The sequence below is a fragment of the Rosa chinensis genome, chromosome 6, assembly GCF_002994745.2.
Source record: "Rosa chinensis cultivar Old Blush chromosome 6, RchiOBHm-V2, whole genome shotgun sequence".
Lineage (NCBI taxonomy): Eukaryota > Viridiplantae > Streptophyta > Magnoliopsida > Rosales > Rosaceae > Rosa > Rosa chinensis.
The window spans coordinates 24,458,119-24,477,306 of NC_037093.1; the positions used below are offsets into that span (position 1 = coordinate 24,458,119).

General features: G+C 38.3%; 2 protein-coding genes across 8 annotated transcripts in view; both read right to left on the minus strand.

Annotated features, from left to right (window-relative positions):
• Positions 1-1,706: 1,706 nt before the first annotated feature.
• Positions 1,707-19,188, minus strand: part of LOC112171102 (TMV resistance protein N) — a 68,767-nt gene continuing 51,285 nt past the window's right edge. The window contains exon 13 of the mRNA XM_040509350.1: positions 1,707-1,875. The gene's annotated coding sequence lies outside the window, so the exon portion shown is untranslated. The remainder of the gene's footprint in view (positions 1,876-19,188) is intronic.
• On the minus strand, positions 3,749-14,806 carry LOC112169103 (disease resistance protein RPV1). Of its 7 annotated transcripts, none has more exons than XM_040509344.1 (12): positions 14,587-14,806; positions 13,327-13,529; positions 12,928-13,047; positions 12,468-12,824; positions 9,141-10,731; positions 7,893-9,000; positions 7,410-7,685; positions 5,556-7,320; positions 5,318-5,455; positions 4,334-4,476; positions 4,115-4,248; positions 3,749-3,968 (listed from the first exon to the last, which is right to left on the minus strand). In XM_040509344.1, the coding sequence occupies exons 5-8, from the start codon at positions 9,644-9,646 to the stop codon at positions 5,557-5,559; spliced, it is 3,654 nt and encodes a 1,217-aa protein (XP_040365278.1). In that variant the 5' UTR covers positions 9,647-10,731; positions 12,468-12,824; positions 12,928-13,047; positions 13,327-13,529; positions 14,587-14,806; the 3' UTR covers positions 3,749-3,968; positions 4,115-4,248; positions 4,334-4,476; positions 5,318-5,455; position 5,556. The 7 variants fall into 7 exon arrangements, with proteins under 7 accessions (XP_040365278.1, XP_040365283.1, XP_040365280.1 ...); XM_040509349.1 differs by having other exon boundaries at positions 9,141-10,676; positions 12,468-12,557; positions 12,670-12,824; positions 12,928-13,529; XM_040509346.1 differs by having other exon boundaries at positions 12,468-12,557; positions 12,670-12,824; positions 12,928-13,529.

Genomic DNA, 19,188 nt, shown 5'->3' on the forward strand with positions numbered 1-19,188 from the left:
ATCATTCCATGTTCCAAATTAAGACAATCCAATTACATATAGTTCCCTAGACAAGCACAGTACAGCTACATGTGGAATATTTGAAAAAATGCACATGAATTAAGAATCTTCATATTTATATGCTGTTGGCTCAGATCATGAAATTTTTATCTTGGCTCAGATCGATCAGGTGCTTAATTGTCCGACTCAGCATGCACATGAAAGCTCCTATATATGAGTCTTGTGAACAATATACTGGTCATGTTTTTAGAGAGTTTTCGAAGAGTTTGGAGCATACCAATTAAGGACAAGAAAACTCGACACCAATCAATCTTGTTCACTTTATTAACTGATTGGTTTTCTTAAATTATACATGAGCTTCATACCCCCTTTAAAGTGGTAAGTGGGGGGTTGAGAATTAGGTAGTTGTTTGGGATTGATAATTCGGTACTTATTACTTGTTGCACAAGTTTTCTAACAATTCCACATGTTTCACCAAGTGCACCTTAAAAACTAGCATCTCTTACTTTTATTGAATTTTCGAGCCAACTTAGGGTTCGTCTATGAACCATTAACGTATCAATAAAATCAATTTGATAAAAAAAATAGACCACCTCTATCAGGCACATAACCAGGAATTTAAGTTTGGGGTGCTAAATTTACCCTAACAAGATTTGTTTGCAATCATAATACATATATATTTGATACTAAAAGGAAGGGGGGGGGGGGCGGCTGCAGCAATACCTAGTCCCCTGGTTCCGCCCTGAACTCCATACTCTAGTAGACTAGCTCGAACTAATGTACGATTTTACTGAGATCGTCTATTGCTGGGTTTGTTACTTGATTCATATATCAATATATAGGTACATACTTTCCGCCTTTATATTTTCATCTAGAAAAAGCTTAGCCTGTAGACCTCCAAATATCAGAATTGAGACAAGTTTAATCAAGCAAAGGTAAATCAAATTAAGCAAAGTACCATGAAACCAAAATCAATGAGTGGTGATGGATTTTGTTGCTACTTCCGTGCACTTTTCTCTTCATTCAGTTCAAGTTTATTTATTTCCACGTTCAATGAAAACAAGGTTTTTTCCTTAGGAAAATCTCTCTGCATGGCACACTAGAAAGTGCATCATATCCCAGTTCTGGGACCGACCCAAGCCGTGCTTCAATAGTTGTCAGGGGAGCACCAACAGTTCTAATCATAGGATGAACATTGCCAAGGGATGTAAAACACCCACCACAGCTTTCAGTAAGACCTACACGATTTAACAAACTGATGAAATGTAGTTCTCTCCATTTCATATATATCTGGTTCTGATGTGTTGTGGTAGTTGATTTAGAAACTTGAGGTCATTTGAATGAGTACCAGAAAAGCATTCATACTGACATCTCATAGGTCAAACACATATACCATGAATACTTAACCTTGTACAATTTTCTTGATCTTCACTATGATTTAACTGATTCAAGTATAATATGTATCTATTCATTAGGTTATGCAGTCAACCATACCATATCCTTATGATAAATTCCTCCACATGCCTGGGCAAAGGTGCAGCACCAGACAAACATTATACGAACTGGTCCTCCTAGCTCTTGTTTTATCTACCGCAAATAACAGAGTTTGTTAGAATGTAACGCATATTCGCATAAGATAGAAGTAATGCGTTCAAATGTAAAACCAGATATTTCAAGAATAGAAATGTGAAGGAATAATAATTGACCTTGTCAAAAACAAGCTTGTCCAAGAGAGGTGCCGCTTTTGCTTTTGTTAGGCCCTTCTGCAGATTTGCCAACTTGCTGCCATATAAACGTTAGCCATGTATTGGTAATACTTCAACAAAGTTACTTTGATAAAAATATAAACTATAAAATAAATCTGCAAATAAACACCTTTCACAGGATGAATTTACTCAAAATTGTATTAGTACCCCGAACTTTAATCAATCTGATAAAATTAAGATATGTGGAAGATGCAGTTTGAACCCCTTATCAGTTACCACTAACATCACCAAATAGAAAGCACCCAATTGGTCTAACCAGCTTCATGCAGAATGACGTCCTCACATGTTTTCTTGGCAAAATCAACAAATCCTGAAGAATAAACTAAAGTGCTTGCTAAATTGGATTGTATCCACATGATTTAAATTTTTTTCTTGGAAAACCTAGCATTTTAAACAGGCAGAGAATATATGTATGGAAACAGATTAAGGATGGCAAATTTCATCTGAGAATGAAAAAATTATTTCTTATTGATAATGCTACAAAATTCAAAACGAAAATAGTCTTGTATTGGCCTTTTCAGTAACAAAACTACTAAGTCTCCATGACCAAAAATGTTCCTTGCAAGTTTATTTGCCTCTTACACAAAAATGAGGTACATTTATGCTTTGAAACTGTGCAATAGACCAAACACATGTACAGACCTGGTGAAAATCCATCACCAGATTGCACACCCAAACAACTCATGCCAAGTTACAGAAGCAACTCTGCGTCTTGTTTATTTTTTTTTTTGAAAAGAAACAGCTTTTTATTGAATAAACAAAAAGCGAATTACAAGGAGTCCGCTTTAAAGATCTAAAGAGGGCAGCTAGGGCTATAGGCTTAGCATCTCGTCTATTAATACTAAATGAATGCTTAGGGGGTTATACTACAGCTGCTTGCTATTTCAAATTAATAGTGATCCAAAAGGATTACTAAATATGCAGCTATAGGCATTCTGGAGCAAATATGCAACTGCTGGAGATTGAGCAGAAATTATGTGCAAATGGAAGAAGAAGATCACGAAAAAGAATAATGAGAAGAGGAATAGGGGTGCCTGTTTTACTGTTGATGTGTTGTGGATTGATTTAGTAAGAGAGAGTAAGGTACTAAGGTGGAGAAGTTGAGCATAAGGCGAAGAAGGGGGAGGGTATATATTAGTGCATAGTTAGGTGAAAGGAAGTCATTTTAAGGTGGAAGACCATGTCATCGAGAACAGAATAGTGTAGCTCTTTCTTGGCAGGTAAGGGGAATAGAGAGGTAGGGAGTTTTGCTTGGCAGGGCAGGAAAAATAGAAGGATAAGTGAATGAAGTCAGTGGGGTATGAGTGGGAGAATGATGGTTATGATTCAAAGTGCATTGCTTATTGTTTGGTGCAAACTTTACAGAACAAGGCTTGTATTTCTTGTCCTCATAATATAGGCAGTTACAGTACGACCAATTTCTGCCATACTTTGATTTAATGAGACCCTCTGATATGACATCTCAACAGAAAAGAAATTATGCCTAACTACCATAAGATTTCAAAGTTAACTGTAAATTTCAGATAATCTCCATGTAAATTAATCAAAATCATATGGATGTGCTTAATAACGTATTTAGAAGTTCTTCCATATCAGAATGAAATGGGGCTGTGATCATTAACTCTACAATTATCCAATTACACATGACAACATACAATAAAACATAACAAAAATTATGAAATAGAATTGGAAAACAAAAATTGGAAATCAAATAATCACCTTATAGAGAATGTATGCTTATCCGGTTGAGAATGTGGCTACGGCAGCAGAGGTTGCAAATCCCTAGGTACGTTTTTCTGCTGAGATAGCATAGTAGGAAGATTGTAATGGAAGATTGTAAAATGAAAATGGGGGGAAAAACCCAGTAGAAGGAAAGCTCGTATTCTAATCTGGTTAGAGACAAAATTACTCTGATTATGAGTATGCGAACAAAACAGCAATGAAATATGACTTGATACCCAAAAATGAAATCTGAAATATACCTTGGGATGGAGAGCTCTACTATCTCCACAACCAGGTGAGTAAAAATCCACTATGACCAATCTATCACCAGCATTATGCAAAGAATCAATAAGTTCTTAGCAGAATGGATTTCCACCATGTTCAGTTTTAGGGTTTTCTCCCACCATTTCATAGCTTTGCTTACATAGATTGATGCTTGTGCTTGAAACCCTATACATATCCAAGATTTCATGGCTTGCACTGCGAAATTGCAACTGCCTTAGAATTCAAAAGAGCAATACTTTTTTTCCCAAATAAGAAATTCACCAAACTTTGACATCCCAGGATTTTGTATTTTATGTAAATATCTGATACAGGTGTTATTACAGCAACACGGTAGGCCAGACCTGTATAAATGCAGGAGGTTTAGACATCCTTTGTTCAAAGGCCATGGAGTCCCACTTTATTGAAAACTCCAATGCTATGTCAACTGAACCTTCTTCTCCAATGTGGGAGGCTTTGAAGCTATGTTCTCAACAAACTATCATTTAGGAATTTAGTTAGTCAGTTTCAAAGCAGTTAGGGATTCATAAAATTCCACCAAGTGCAGGTCAATAAATAATTACCTTCTGATCGTCATAATAATCCAGAGTTCACTTATCTCTCTTGAAATAGTGGCCTAATGTCACAAAACTCTGGTAAATCAGAAAATCTAGCTGCAGTATCCATTAGTGATGCAATGGCTTCCTTAGATTCCTCAGGGCAGTCCCTGCAATGACAGTAAGGGAGCAAAGTAAACATTATAATAAATTAACCTGTCCTTTTAACGCATTAATGAAAGAAAGGTTTCAAAAAAAAAAAGTTCATTTCCTTTAGCAGGAACTCAAACCACCTATCTGATGTACATTATTACATGATTCCGTCAGGTCAATAGAAAAACTGTAGTAATAACAGAATCATCTAAAGTTTCAAATATTCACGGCGTGAATATCTCTACACCAGAACCTAATCAAACTTCCTCCAATGAGTCTTTGCATCTAGTACAAATTTACATGGCATATACTAAAAATCAATCAACCATGTGAAACCTGACATTTAGAGAATCTAGTAAACTGAAGTAATGCCATACTGCAACAGCAGCATAATCTGACACTAAGATTAGCAATCCAGGAAACCAAACTAATTAAGCCAAAGTAAGGGCATTTATTCTTTCTCGCTAACAATTCTATGGCCCGTAAGTGAATGTATATATTAGCAGTTCAATCTGAAATCAAAAGAGCAGCTGCGTATTAATAGAGTAGCAGCATACCTTTGGATGAGGAAATAAATTCAGAAAACGATGCCATATAATCAGAAAATAGAAAGACCCTGAAAGTGCGTCTACAAGTTCATCGATAAGTTTAGTGAAGTAGATTTAGTGCATTAGATCAAGCTTCTAAATATTCCTTTCACTGATGCAATTTTGCATTTATTAGTTACATGGAATTGGGCATGGTAAACTAGTTCAACTCTATCCACACATAAGGAGAATGCCTACAAAGATTTGATATTACAAAGCAATTTTGAAACACCAAAGATATCAAAGAAAGGGAGAATTTGAAAATGTAAACCTGTATTCGTCACACTGGTCCATAGACAATGCTATGCTGCATTACTAATAATTACAGCTTTTCGTTTTCCAGTTGTGCATCAGTATATAATTCTTTGCAGTCAGTCCTCTGTTTGGGACAATAATTGTCCCAGAAGTCCTGCAATAGCAATTTTTGTTCAGATGTCAGTCCTTCATTTTGCTACAAATGTCAGTTATCATCTCTGAAATGAGGAAATTTTCACAAAAGGAAACGATACCTTATAACGTAGGAAGTTCCCTGGTGTGGTTCCGGATTAGCTTCATACAAACGTCTTCATTGGGTGGCATTACAAGGTGGACCCCACAGCTTCTAACGGAGGACTCATAGCTCTCAAGTTGAATAATGACTCGACACGTAAAAGGGGGCAATGGACGCATATAATCAAATGGCCACATTTCAAGGAAGGGAACATAGTGCAGCCACACATGATCCGACTCTGCTGAATAAACCCACTGTCTGGGGAGACATGAAACACTGAGATGATCAAAAAACAGTAGGTTGCAGGTTTTGATGTGAATATTGACCACAATAGCAGTAGGTTTCAGGTTTTGACCAACAGCAACACAGAGAGCCAATCCTGTGTAGTCCCATTTGAAATTTGCAAGTGTTTCAATACAAAATTCAAACCGGTGATGCCCCTTGAAATCCATTTGACAGCTGAACCACTTTGGAACCTCGCTTCTTGGAACTGGAAATGTAATTGTGAATTTGGATAGCTGAGAAGATAGGAGTCGAGAGAAGAGCTCAGCGTGCACTTTATCATCATCATCCTTGTTTGCCATCTGAACCAAATTTTGACAGAGTCTCCAGCAATTAGTCAAGTCCATCTCCTCAATCATTTGTGATTCTTTACGCTCCAAAATGTTTGACAACTTCGAAATTCTTTCCAATGATACGCAATCACTCACATACAACCGGCGAATACTTGGTGGAAGCTCTGGAATTTCTACGAGCCTCGTGCAGCCGCTCAAATTGAGTTCCCTCAGGTAGAGAAATTCGTTGATGCATTCGGAAAGAATAACAATGGCGCTTCCTGATATATCAATTTCACGTGCCCAATCAAGGGATGCGAGGAAATCAGTATTAGATACAGCGGCGTCGCATCCTCTCGCGGTGAAGTGACGTAGTGCCAAATTGTGCGGCTCCATTGAACTGCATCCTTCGTCATGTGAAACCTTTGAGTAAGTTGGAAGCACTTCAGAGTCCCCCTTATTTGGGAATCTTACGAGTTTTGGGCAGTCGTACAAATAAACAGCCTCCAGATTTTGCAATTCATAGATGCTGTAAGGTAGATCTGTGAGGTTTCCACAATCTTGTAACTCCAACCATTCAAGGTTAATTAGATATCCAATGGATGAAGGCAATGCTTTGATGCCAGTGTCGTACAGACTCAAGGATCTCATGTATTTCATCTCTCCCACAATTTCAGGAAAACTCTCCAGCATTCTGCAACCGTCAAGTTTAATGGTTTGGAGGGATCTCCAGTCGACTTCGCCAGGTAGCATCCGAAGTTTAGAGCATTCTTCAAGATCCAGGTGAATAAGCTTTTTAAGGGATCCAACCGAAGGGTGAACCTCCTCTAACCTTTTACATCCACATAGATTCAAGTGAACAAGCTTTTTGAGGGATCCAACCGAAGGGTGAATCTTCTTTAAACTTGTACAGAAACTTAGATCCAGAAAGTTCAAGTTTGGACTTTCAGACAGGTCTGGGCATGGTGCTAACCTTTTACACCCACTTAGATCCAGTCTAACAAGCTTTTTGAGGGATCCAACTGAAGGGTAAACCTCCTCTAACCTTTTACACCCACTTAGATCCAGTATAACAAGCTTTTTGAGAGATCCAACCGAAGGGTGAATCTTCTTTAAACTTGTACAGAAACTTAGATCCAGAAACTCTAAGTTTGGGCTTCCAGACAGGTCTGGGCTTGGTGCTAGGAATTTACATCCCCTCAATTTTAAGGATTTCAGATTTTCCATACTCTGTCATACCAAAGAAGAAAAAATCAAATGGAAAATTGGTTAGGTGTAAAAAATTTTAATAAAGTAAACTCCTAAAAATTTATAATTACCTTGAATCCTTCTCCAAAACATGAGATGCGGCTGCAAGGCATGCTAAGTTGAACCATATTCTTCATATTAAAATTGGAGGGCAAAGATTGTAGCGGGCAGTAACGCCAATCAAGTACCCGCAATTGATTTGGAAAATAATCAACATTTCCACAAAACCGTCCATTGACGTTTATAAAAAGTTTAAGATTTATCATCTTTTTGAAGCATTTAGGACTCAAACGTATCTCATCTGCTGTTGGCATCTTTACCATTATGCCTTCAATGTTACTTGTTCCCTAATGAAAAAGGCAATAGTATTAGCAAAACAATTACCCTATATAATAAAATATAATAAGGTGTTTTGAAATTTCATTTTTCTATTCAAAAATCCAAAAATAAAATTATATTATACATATTATTCATAAATTAGTTGCCAAAATGGATAGAAGTGTAGAAATACACACTAATTATTTCCCAAAAGAGAGAGAGAACTGCACACTTACTGTGTTCTCTGTTAGAACTTGGAGAACATCTTTGTGATACCACAATCTGGTGCGACCACCAGGCTCTTTAGGCGACTCTTCATGAACTATTTTTTTTCCCATTTCTTCTAGCAAATCATGCATGAAAATATCAGCATGTTCAACATTTAGGAGGGCCTTTTCTTCGAGAACTTCAATACTAGACATAGGGTTGCTGTAACCACAACCTTCTAATATTGCTATCACATCGTTCTTATTTTTATGTTTGAAGAAGCATGCAATGTGAAGGAAGATTTCTTTCTCTGGTTCTTCCAGTGCATCGTAACTGATTTTGAGAATCTTTTGAATGTCTTGAAGAGGACTTCTTCTATGACCATCTAATAAAGCTCGCCACTGACATATAGGTTTACTGCACAGATGTGAACCTAAAACTTTCAGCGCTAATGGAAGGCCTTGAGCATATTCAACAATAGTGTTAACTGCGAGTTTTTCATCATTATCCATATTTCTATTAGTCATCAAGGCATTTTCAAGGAATAGCTCACAAGCTTCATGATGATCTAGTTTCCGTGCCTTGTATATTTGATTCACTGGATAAGCAATCAGCAAATGCTTATCTCTTGTTGTTATGATAACTCTACTGCCGCTGTGAAACCAATCTGGTCTACCAGCTAATTTCTCTAACTGGTCCAATCGATCCACATCATCAAGAACTAAAAGAACCCTCTTATATCTCAACCTCTCCCGCAACAAAGTAATTCCTTCATCAACATTGATTACTTTGAGTTCTTTGCCCCCTAGAATCTTTGAAAGAATGATGTTTTGTAGGTTGACTAAACCTCCATGTTGCTCTGAACCTTCTCTAACATTTGCCAAAAAGCAGCTACCATCAAACTTATGGGCAATTGTATTGTAAGCAGCTTTAGCAATTGTTGTCTTACCTATTCCACCACTCCCCCATATCCCTACCATGCGTATACGATCACCTCCCCCAACATCTAAAATTTCAAGCATGTCTTGTAGGCGAGAGTCTATCCCAACCGGACACTTCGCCACATCCAAATTGGTACGTTCTTTTAGTTTTGTAGAGACCTCTTCAACAATTATATCAATAAATTTAGATTCATGCCTGTCACGTTAGAATCAAATGAAACATTTAATAAAATAAAACATTGCTACTTCTGAAAAGAGCATAGTATTGTATAATAATCACACACAAACAAAGGAACAGACAAAGTTGCTAGAAGTAAGATTAAGTGCATGATGTACCCGCTCGAGAAATGCCACCCAGACAAATTAGCAGCTTCTAAAAGAGCTGCTCTCCATCTTAACACCTTGTCCATGTCATCCTTGAATATGCGTTCATGCTCTGCAAGTGCCTCACCAAATGTGTCTCTTTGGTGTCTTACGTCCGTTGGATCCACTTTGTAAAAGATTGGCCGAACCATTTGGTTCTTTGATCTTCTACATCCAAGGATATGAACTAGTTCATCCAAACACCACTTTGAGAATGCATAGTTTTCGGAGAAGACGATGAGGGAGAGCTTTGATCCTTCAATGGCTCGGAGAAGTGCTTCTGATATTTCCTCTCCCCTTGGAAGATCATCATCATCTATGAAGGTGTTGATCCCCCTTTGAACCAAATACCTGTGCAAATGACCTGTGAAACCGTAGCGAGTATCCTCGCCTCTGAAACTCAGAAACACATCATGTCTCCACGAACCGGTGGAAGAAGCAGAGGAGAGAGAAGAAGAAGCTCTCAATTGGATGGCCATATATCGAATCTGGCTTTTTGTTTGATTTCAGGCACAGCTCGCTGATGGAATGAAGAAGGCTAGGAGCAGAAGAGGAAGAGGAAGAGGCTCTCAAAAATAGGTACACGTACTGATCACTGTTTCCTGCTAGCTTCGATCAACGTCAATACGAAGTCAAGGGCGTGTAAGATGAAACGAAACTAACAAGAAATGGAGAAGAAGATAAGGTAAAGTGGCAAAATCAGGAACACATTGTACGTGTATGAACGGGTGGAAAAAGCAGGTGAAATGATTAAGGGGCAGAAGAGGACGAGGCTCTCAGTAGGTGCACACTGCACTTATCACAGTTTTTCCTGTAAGATGAAGCGAAACTACCGAGGAAAGAAGAAAAGGTAAGGGTAGAGGACCGATCAGTCCAGTCACCACCGAAAGAGTGGGAGATATTTTGCCAATGGAATTATTGGTTTGGTTTGATAGGTATATGCAGTTGCCAGTTGTCACCGACTAGCTCTTCATTTAGAGATAAAACAGTAAAAGAATGAAGAAAGAACATGACAACCAAGGGACATTGGTTTTTGAGAGTTTGGTAAAATGAGAGACGACACATTTGTATATCGACCGGTGGAAGCACAGGCAATTTAGTCCATGCACTAGAAATTTTACTCACGCTTTGCCGCGGGATTTGGTGTTATCAATGAATTAAAGACTTAGTAACAGGAGACCTCATTAGTTTGATCTCCATTCAAATTGAAACTTAAAAGCCAAATTATTTTCATTCACATGTTAATATCATTAACAAACTTCTTCCTCTTCCTCTTCTTCTAACCATGATGTCTCTCTCTCTCTCTCCATCTTCTTTCGAAACATGACAAGCTCCCAACTCTGAAAGAACACAGCTTCTGAAGGTCTTAGCCAATCACGCAGACAGGAGATAAGAGAGCTGTTGTGGCAGAAAGAGGATTCAACCGCCCTTAAGCCAAGGTAGCCGTCACAAACTGTGGCCTGATGCAGTAAAAGAACACTTTCCCAGCCTTTTTCTTGTTCTACACTTCTGTAAAAAGAGACACTTCCTGGTGATACACCTAATCTTGAAATGTCTAATACAACTGCAAACACGAATAAACAGGTGTAAACAGCCAGAAACTATCTCCCTACTTCATCAAATAACACATATAGAACATTGTCACATTGGTACATTATCATTCTGTTTCTTTCCCTCTTGATAATTTAGCAAGAAATTAAATATTCTTTCCATAGATGATAATATCATGGTGTCATGTAGAGCCAAAAACCTATTGATTCATAATTATTTGGAAACCACAAGCAATCAATTGCCCTCTAACATGAAAATACATAATGTTAAGCATAGGAACCACATGTTTACATAGTTTTACTGCTGGAGATTGTGAGTAGCAAAAAGAACAGTGTCTTTGCTTCATCTACATCTCTCAGCCTTATTTAGCACGTAAGTTATGAAAGGTATATCAGATCGGGATTCAATTTCAATTAGAACAGAGAGACTCACAGCTTTGCATCAAAACTTTAAATGATTACAGGCCTGGGATTTGGTAGGAAAAAGATGACAGCCATGAGCTAAAAGACACAGCGTTGGACTCAATATTGTTAGAAGAGAGGAGATACTACGAAGTCAAAGGGCACATCAGAGCTTAAATTAGAGAAAAGAATTGGTTTACTTTATCTATTGCATGCATAATTCTAATGCAAAGCTGCAGAACACATAAAACTCTTGCAGATTAATCATTATTCTGCTCAAAGCCTCAAATGATACAGTGAAATATACTGATCGATTAACAAAAGATGCACAACTCTATTTCTAAACAATATCATTTTTGATGTGTTGTTGTTGGAAGTGATAAACTTTTTGGGACTAAATATTGCCTCTTACATGCACTGTAAGTTCTCCATATATTCTCAAATGTTCTATGTTCAGTGATGACGCCAATTTGTCTTATTTCTGCACCTTAATTGTGAACTTAAAAGAAAAATGTCCAAAAGGAATAGCAAATATGCAGCTAAAAGCAATCTGAAGCAAATATGCGACTGCTGGAGATTGAGCAGAAATTATGTGCAAATGGAAGACGAAGATCATGAAAAAGAATAATGAGAGGAGATATTGGGGTGTCATTGTTGTACTGTTGATGTGTTTGTGGATTGGTTTAGTAAGAGAGGGTAAGGTACTAAGGTGGAGAAGTTGAGCATAAGGTGAAGAAGGGGGGAGGATGATATATATTAGTGCATAGTTAGGTGAAAGGGAGTCATTTAAGGTGGAAAGATCATGTCATTGAGAACACAACAGTATAACTCTTTCTTGGCAAGTAAGAGGAAAAGAGAGGTAGGGAGTTCTGCTTGGCAGGGCAGGAAAATAGAAGGATATGTGAATGAAGTCAGTGGGGTATGAGTGGGAGAATGATGGTTATGATTGAAGTGTATTGCTTATTGCTTGGTGCAAAATTTACAGAGGAAGGCTTGTAAATTGTAATTCAAGTCCTCATAATATAGGCAGTTACTGTACGAGCAATTTCTGCCATACTTTGATTTTATGAGACCCTCTGATATAACATCTCAACAGAAGAAATTATGCCTGGCTACCATAAGATTTCAAAGTTAACTGTAAATTTCAGATAATCTCCATGTAAATCAATCAAAATCATATGGATGGATGTGCTTAATATTGTAATTAGAAGTACCTCCATATCAGAATGAAATGGGGCTGTGATCATTATCTCTACAATTATCCAATTACACATGACAACATACAACTAAACCTAGAGAAAATTATCAAATAGAATCGGAAAACACAAATTGGAAATCAAATAATCACCTTATAGACAATGGATGCTTATCAGCTTGATAAATTTGAAGCTAGTTGTGGCTGTGGCGGCGGAGGTTGCAATTCCCTAGAAGGGTTTTTCTGCTGAGATAGCACAGCAGGAAGAATGTGATGGAACATTGTAAAACGAAAACGGGGGAAGAACCCATTAAAAGGAAAGCTGGTATTCTAAGCTGGTTAGAGACAAAATTACTCTGATTATGTGTGCGCGAACAAAACGGCAATGAAATCAGTGAAAGGGGTTGGGGGATGCTTCACGTAGTCCAGATCACCAAGGTGTGCCCTCTCAATCATCTCCTGGGTGTTGACTACCATGTAGCCCACGAAAACCATAAGCCAAAAATCCAACTGCAAACACGAACAAACAGGTGTAACCAGCCAGAAACTATCTCCGTACTTCTTCGAATGACCATATAGAACATTGTCACATTAGTACATTATGATTCATTACCTCAAACTCAAAAAGGGAAGCAGAACCACCAAAGAAGGGAGAAGCAAATCGCAACCAGAGAAGGATGGACACCCGTAGAGAGCAAGCCCTCATGGCTATGGATCACATTGCTCCAAACACCTGACAAATCTATGTTTTACTGACACTTTTACATGACCAAATCCTACCCCATCTCTTCTTTGGTTGACTAGTGCACCAGATCAAACTTCGAAAACAAATTTAATGTCACTTTCTATAATGCAATTTTTCAAGTATTAGTTACATGGAACCAGGCTTGGAAAACTAGTTCAACTATATATCCACACAAATGGAGAATGCCAGAGAGAGTTGATATTATTTATTAGAAACTAACTTTGAAACTCCAAAGATATCAAGAAAAAAGGAGGATCTGAAATGTACCCCGTGTATTCTTCACATTGATCCTTTACCAACATTGCTGCATTTGTACTAATTACAGCTTTTCATTCTCCAGTTGTGCATCAGTATATATCTCTTTGCAGTCGGTGCACTGTTTGGGATGATAACTTTCCAGTAGTCTTACAATAGCATAATTGTTCAGATGTCTGTTTTGCTACAAATGTCTGTTCTTATCTCTGAAATCACTGAAGCAAAAATGAGGAAATTTTTACAGAAGGAAATGATACCAACAAACACAGATTCATATTGAGGCAAACACAGCTGTATAACTAAGTATTGGTAATACTTCAATGAAGTTACTTTGCAAAAAATATAATCTGAAAAATAAATCTGCTTTCACAGGATGACTTTACCCAAAATTGTATTAGTACCCTTAGTTTAATTAGTTGGTAGAAAATCTGTCATTTGATGGCCCCCACAAAGATTTCAGCATAATTTGATCTAATTTGGGATCCAACTTCTGCCAAAATGAAAGTATAAAGTTCCCCTAGTTGAAGGACGGTACAACCCCCCAACTTGAATCATACTGACACAGTTAACATCACCAAATAGAAAGCAACCAATTGGTTTAACAAGCTTGTTGCAAACTGAAATTTTTTATCCCTAGACAAAACCGTCTTGGAGAATGACGTCCTCACATGTTGTCTTGGCAAAAACAACATATCTTGAACATGTAACAATAGACTATAACTGCTAGCTAAATTGGGTTGCATCCACATGATTTAAATTTTTGTCTTGGGTTGCATCCGCATTTTTTGCCTATGACATGTTCTCTGAAGATGAAAGATGATATAATTTTTATACTGCTTTTCATTACTCATGATATAATTTTTATATTGCTCAAGTTACTTTGGTCAAACAAGATCTTAAATGAGATAAACAGTGTTAAGAAATTATCAACTGAGAGAATTCCTCCCACGAAAAGCAAGATACCCCCAGATCTTCTGTCTTTGGGTACAATCCTAACTGAAGAAAGCAGCATCACTGAAGTTCACTAACTGTAACTGGAAAGGAATACATGCATGATACACTGAGAATTATTGAAAAAGAAAAGGACCAAAGCACCAATACACAATTCCTTATCCTCCCTGCGTTCTTTCAAAATGCCAAAAGCCAAAAAAATCCAGTCCCAACCTCCAAATTTCCTTTCCAGAGCGACAATTCAAACAAACCAACAAGTGCAAGAATTTAAAAGAAGAAGAGATAAAAAAAAAAACAAGTGTGAAGAAGTGCTTTGATTACCAGACCGCGATGAAATGCGAAGTGCTTTCCCTTTAATGGCACGTGCAAAGAAAAAACAAGAACCAAGCTGCTTTTAGTGTGATCGCCTTTTTTGGCTATTGAAGAACAATAACGCCGCACACCACTTGTTCGATAAAATGCCAATGTTAGAGCAAAATCGAGTGAACAAGGACACTCCTAATAAGCGGCAAATACTCCTGAGAGGATCTTTTCAGTTTCGGGCCTCCGACAAACTTTTCTCGGGTGTCTTTGCCAAATTTGGGCTTTTGCGGCGGCTGTCCATTTTCAATTTGAGCAAAGTCAGATAGTTTCACACTTTACTTAGTCTTGCCATTGTTAATTGTTGTGCTTTATGCGAAATTGCAAATCATTCGACATGTTTCCTTGGTAATATTTTATTGATTTTATCTTATTCATGTTATGTTAAGGACAACAATCACAGCATTATGGTGTCATTGGTATGAAACTGTGAACAAAGACTCAAGGACTCAAGGAGGGAGGTTTGCGTAGACAGTGTATTAGATTTCTCATATTCAGGTTCTATTGTTCAATTGATATTTGTCCCTTTTTTTTATTAGAGTAATGTTTTCTAGGAAATTATGCTTCTGGTAGTGAAAAAAGAAAAAGAAAAAAAACAGCAAGTGTTGAAGGAAGTCGACATCATGTGTGCCTCTTCAAACTAGGGTTTTAGTCATAGAGTTGTAATAGGAGAAGGTTCTAGATTACCTAGTTATGTTCGGATTCTATTACCTTTCATGTACTTTGTAACTCCCTATATAAAAGGCTCTTATTATCAATAATACAACACAATTCTCCCTGCAATTCCTTTTTACTACAACACGTTATCAGCACGAGCTCTAACCCTAGCCTAAGAAAAAAAAGAAACAAAACCCTAAAACCTAAAACTGCCACAGCCTTCAAGCCCTAGCCGCAAGCTTGCCTGCTGCTCCCCGCGCTACAGGCCTCCCCTGCAGCCTCTTGCCGCAAGTCTCTGCTGCCCGTGCAGCCCGCCAGCGTCCCTCGCCTTGCAGTCCTGCCCCGCGCGCCTGCTGCCGAAACTGCTGCTGCCGGCTGCTACCGAAACTGCTGCCGAACCTGTTGCTGACGTACACTACCGTTGTTGCTGCTGCTCGCTACTATCGATGCTGCTGCCAATTGTTGCTACTGCCCCAAACACGCGCGTGTTCTCAAGCCCCAAACCATCACGTAAGTTTTTGTAATTAAAGTTGCTGTTTTCTTGTATTTGAAATTCCTTTATTTGCTGCAGAATTTTGAAATATATGAACATGGTTTCGAGTATTTAATAAGCAGAATTGTGGGGATTCACGCTTAACGAACTAAGAGCGTTCGTAATAAAGGAACTAAAAGTGTTCGTAATAAACGAACTAAGAGCGTTCGTAATCAATGAACTAAGAGTGTTCATAATATTCGGACTAAGAGCGTCCGCAAGCATCAAATTGTGACTATATTAAACATCAATGTTTCGGTTTAATCCAAATATTCTTGGAAATTGATTTCTTGGTAGCATAGCTCGGAAATCTTATTAATATTAGTTTTCGTGGAAGCATTGACTCTGAAACTAATTCGTTCTTGTTTCACCCTTTTTTAGGATGTCAAACACGAACAAACTCGATTTTATTCCATTGGATTATGCAGGCAAAAGATACCTATTGTGGGCTCAGGACATTGAGCTCCATCTTATTTCCCGTGATCTATTGCACACAATCCAAGAGCTTTGTTCTGAAGGAACTGCTCTAGACCCTCAAACTGAGATTGACAATTCCAGGGCACTTGCCCTAATGATGCGTCATATGGATTGAGACCTCCAGTTTGAGTTCATGAATGAGGATAGCGCCATAAAGCTTTGGCAAGCGCTTCGTGAACGTTATGGCAATGTTTGTGACTCCATCCTTTCGAATTTAGAAGCAGAATGGAATGATCTTCGCTTCTCTAACTTTGATACAGTCATACAATTTTATTCGGAAGCTTTCCGCATCACAGGAATGATGCACTTCTGTGGCAAGACGATCACAGAAGAACAATTGATTGAGAAAACCCTCAATACCTTCCCTGTCTATGCTATGAGGTCCTGTGATTTATTTTGGACTCATATAAATGCAAGACGGATCACAAGCTTTCAAAAGCTTATTGAAGCTATGGAAATTGCTGAAAGGCAAGACAACGAGCTTGTGAGAAGAGAAATTGATAGGCTTCGAGATAGCTATCCAGAGCATCGTCCCATGGCTAGAGAAAGTCACCATAGACGTCATGATCCATATGATCGAAATGCTCATGAAGGTAGTCGCCAAAGGCTACAATCACACCACCATAGGAGCTGTGACTTTGAGGGACTAAGGGTTGGAAACCATAGAGCCAACGTTGGCCATGGTCATAATCTTCCAACGCCTCAGGTCCTAGGGACCATGCACATTGCGCCAATGCGCCTCAATCAAGGGAGAATCCTCTTCATGGTATCTATTTCTGATATGGAACGTCTGATCAATGGGCCTGAGCTTGCAATGTACCTAAGAAGGTAGTTGCCTCACAGTGATCAAGACATCGAGTTCAAGAAGATTTTAAATTTGGCGATGAAGACAAAATGCCGCAGATTTTTATTTAGAATAGTCTTTTATTTCGAAGAATTATGTAATGGCAGTTAAGCCTTAAATCAATAAATGACATTTTGTTTTAACTCTTTCTCACTTGGCTCACCTAATTAAGTATGATGTCTAGGAAAGTAATTGAGATTAGTGGTACTTAAAAGAGCCTCGCTCCACCGACATCTCTTCCTACTTTCCTGGTCATATTTGATTGAAGTCACCGAATGGATTGAGTGACTACAATCTGTCTAAGTTTAATTTTTATTTTTGGATTAGACTTTGGTTAAGAAATTTTGATGTAATCATTGGCTATTAATAAAGTGTCGATTCTTTTACTTAATGTCTTGGACATACCTTAATTCGAACTTTATTTGAAAGATATAAGAGCCAATAGTTTTCATGTGGAAACACATTGTGAGAATGGACAAGAGTTCATTTGCATCACCTCTAATGACTACGGACATAAACAAGTATTAGAGAAACTTATGTGTCGCTCTAGTGGGTTGTATGCAACCACTATTCGAGTCATTGAATCCAACCATGTCATGAGAGATGACTTATGGGATTCTGACACATATAGGCTTTGGCATGACCGTTTGGGACACCCAGGTCGTGACATGGTGATCCGTGTATTAAAGACTTCACACGGACATCCATTTTTCAAAACGAAAAGAAGTAAGAACCAAGAATTGGTTCGAGGAGCTGCACAAGCGCCTCATGGCACCATGATTGTGCAAGACTGGCCACACATGGTCAGCACCGCCTACCCCCTGCGGCCAATACATGGCATTGACGCCATGTATGGAGACTTGGCTCCTCTCTCTACTTCTCAAAGTAAATTGTGACATTCTGGCTCAACCAAAACCTTCATTGGTTGATTATAAGGCTAATCTTTCATTATGTAAAGCCTGTTTTTTTTAGGATCAAGACCATCCTATGCAAAGGACACTAAAGAAATAATTCCATTCTTACATAGAATCCAAGGGGATTATGTGGATAGACTCAACCAACTTACGGACTGCTTAGATATTTTATGTTGTTGGTTGATATGGGGACACGCTGGTCACGTGTCACACTATCGTCCACTCGTAAAGCCGAAATCATATGGCTACGGGCTCACTACTCGGATCATCCAGTTCAGTCAATTCGACTTGAAAATGTTAGAGAGTTTACATTGAAAACTTTCGATGACTATTGCATATCATTGGGTATTGATATCAAGTATCATATTCTCATGTATACACCCAATTGGTCTTGCGGAAAAGCCACCATTAAACGACTACGATGGTAGCCCAGACATTGGTAATGCGCACCAATATTTCCGCTTGGGTTATGCAATATCTCATGCAGCTATGCTAATTTGTCTACGACTCATAGCAGTCACTCAACTTTTATTTGCGTTACAGCTAGTGACTGGGTTCGAGTCTAAATCTGGTACTTATGCATATTTGAGTGTGCGGTTCATGTGCCAATTGCGCCGCCACAGCGCATCAACACAAGTCATTATAACGAATGCATATATATATATATATATATATATATATATATATTTGTGTTGGACATGGGTCTCCAACTATAAGTCCACTATGTAGAACCCTTGTGTTGAGAGAAAATCTGCACACAGTGAGCGTAAATGTCACCCAACATAATTTCACTCGTATTCATTAAAAGAACAGAGTTTTTATTATTTCGGGTTCGACCCATTCAAGACAGAATGTGTCTCTTAATTACAATCCCTTGTTACAAGGAAACACCCTTTGATTCCATTTATGAAGAAACCAATTGATGGGATGTGTGTGTTTGTTTGTTTTTGCGGCTGCACCCGGATATTTGAATGGGTTGCCTACGTACCCTTGGAGAAGGATCAAGCCACTCGTAGTTCAAGAGTTCCAATGAGTGGATGACTCATTGGAGGGCTTTGATTTTTGGGATTAGAGTAGTGTTTAGGTGAATTTGGTTGAAGTGAACCAGGGATTCGATTTTGTGTTTAGGACGCGGTTGT

Excerpts from the sequence above, each read along its gene's own strand:
- LOC112169103 (XM_040509347.1), bottom strand. The coding sequence starts at position 9,646 with ATGGCCATCCAATTGAGAGCTTCTTCTTCTCTCTCCTCTGCTTCTTCC. Across the intron at positions 7,686-7,892 it reads AAGTTCTAACAGAGAACACA|GGAACAAGTAACATTGAAGG; the intron begins GTAAGTGTGCAG and ends CTTTTTCATTAG. Across the intron at positions 7,321-7,409 it reads GTTTTGGAGAAGGATTCAAG|AGTATGGAAAATCTGAAATC; the intron begins GTAATTATAAAT and ends TTGGTATGACAG.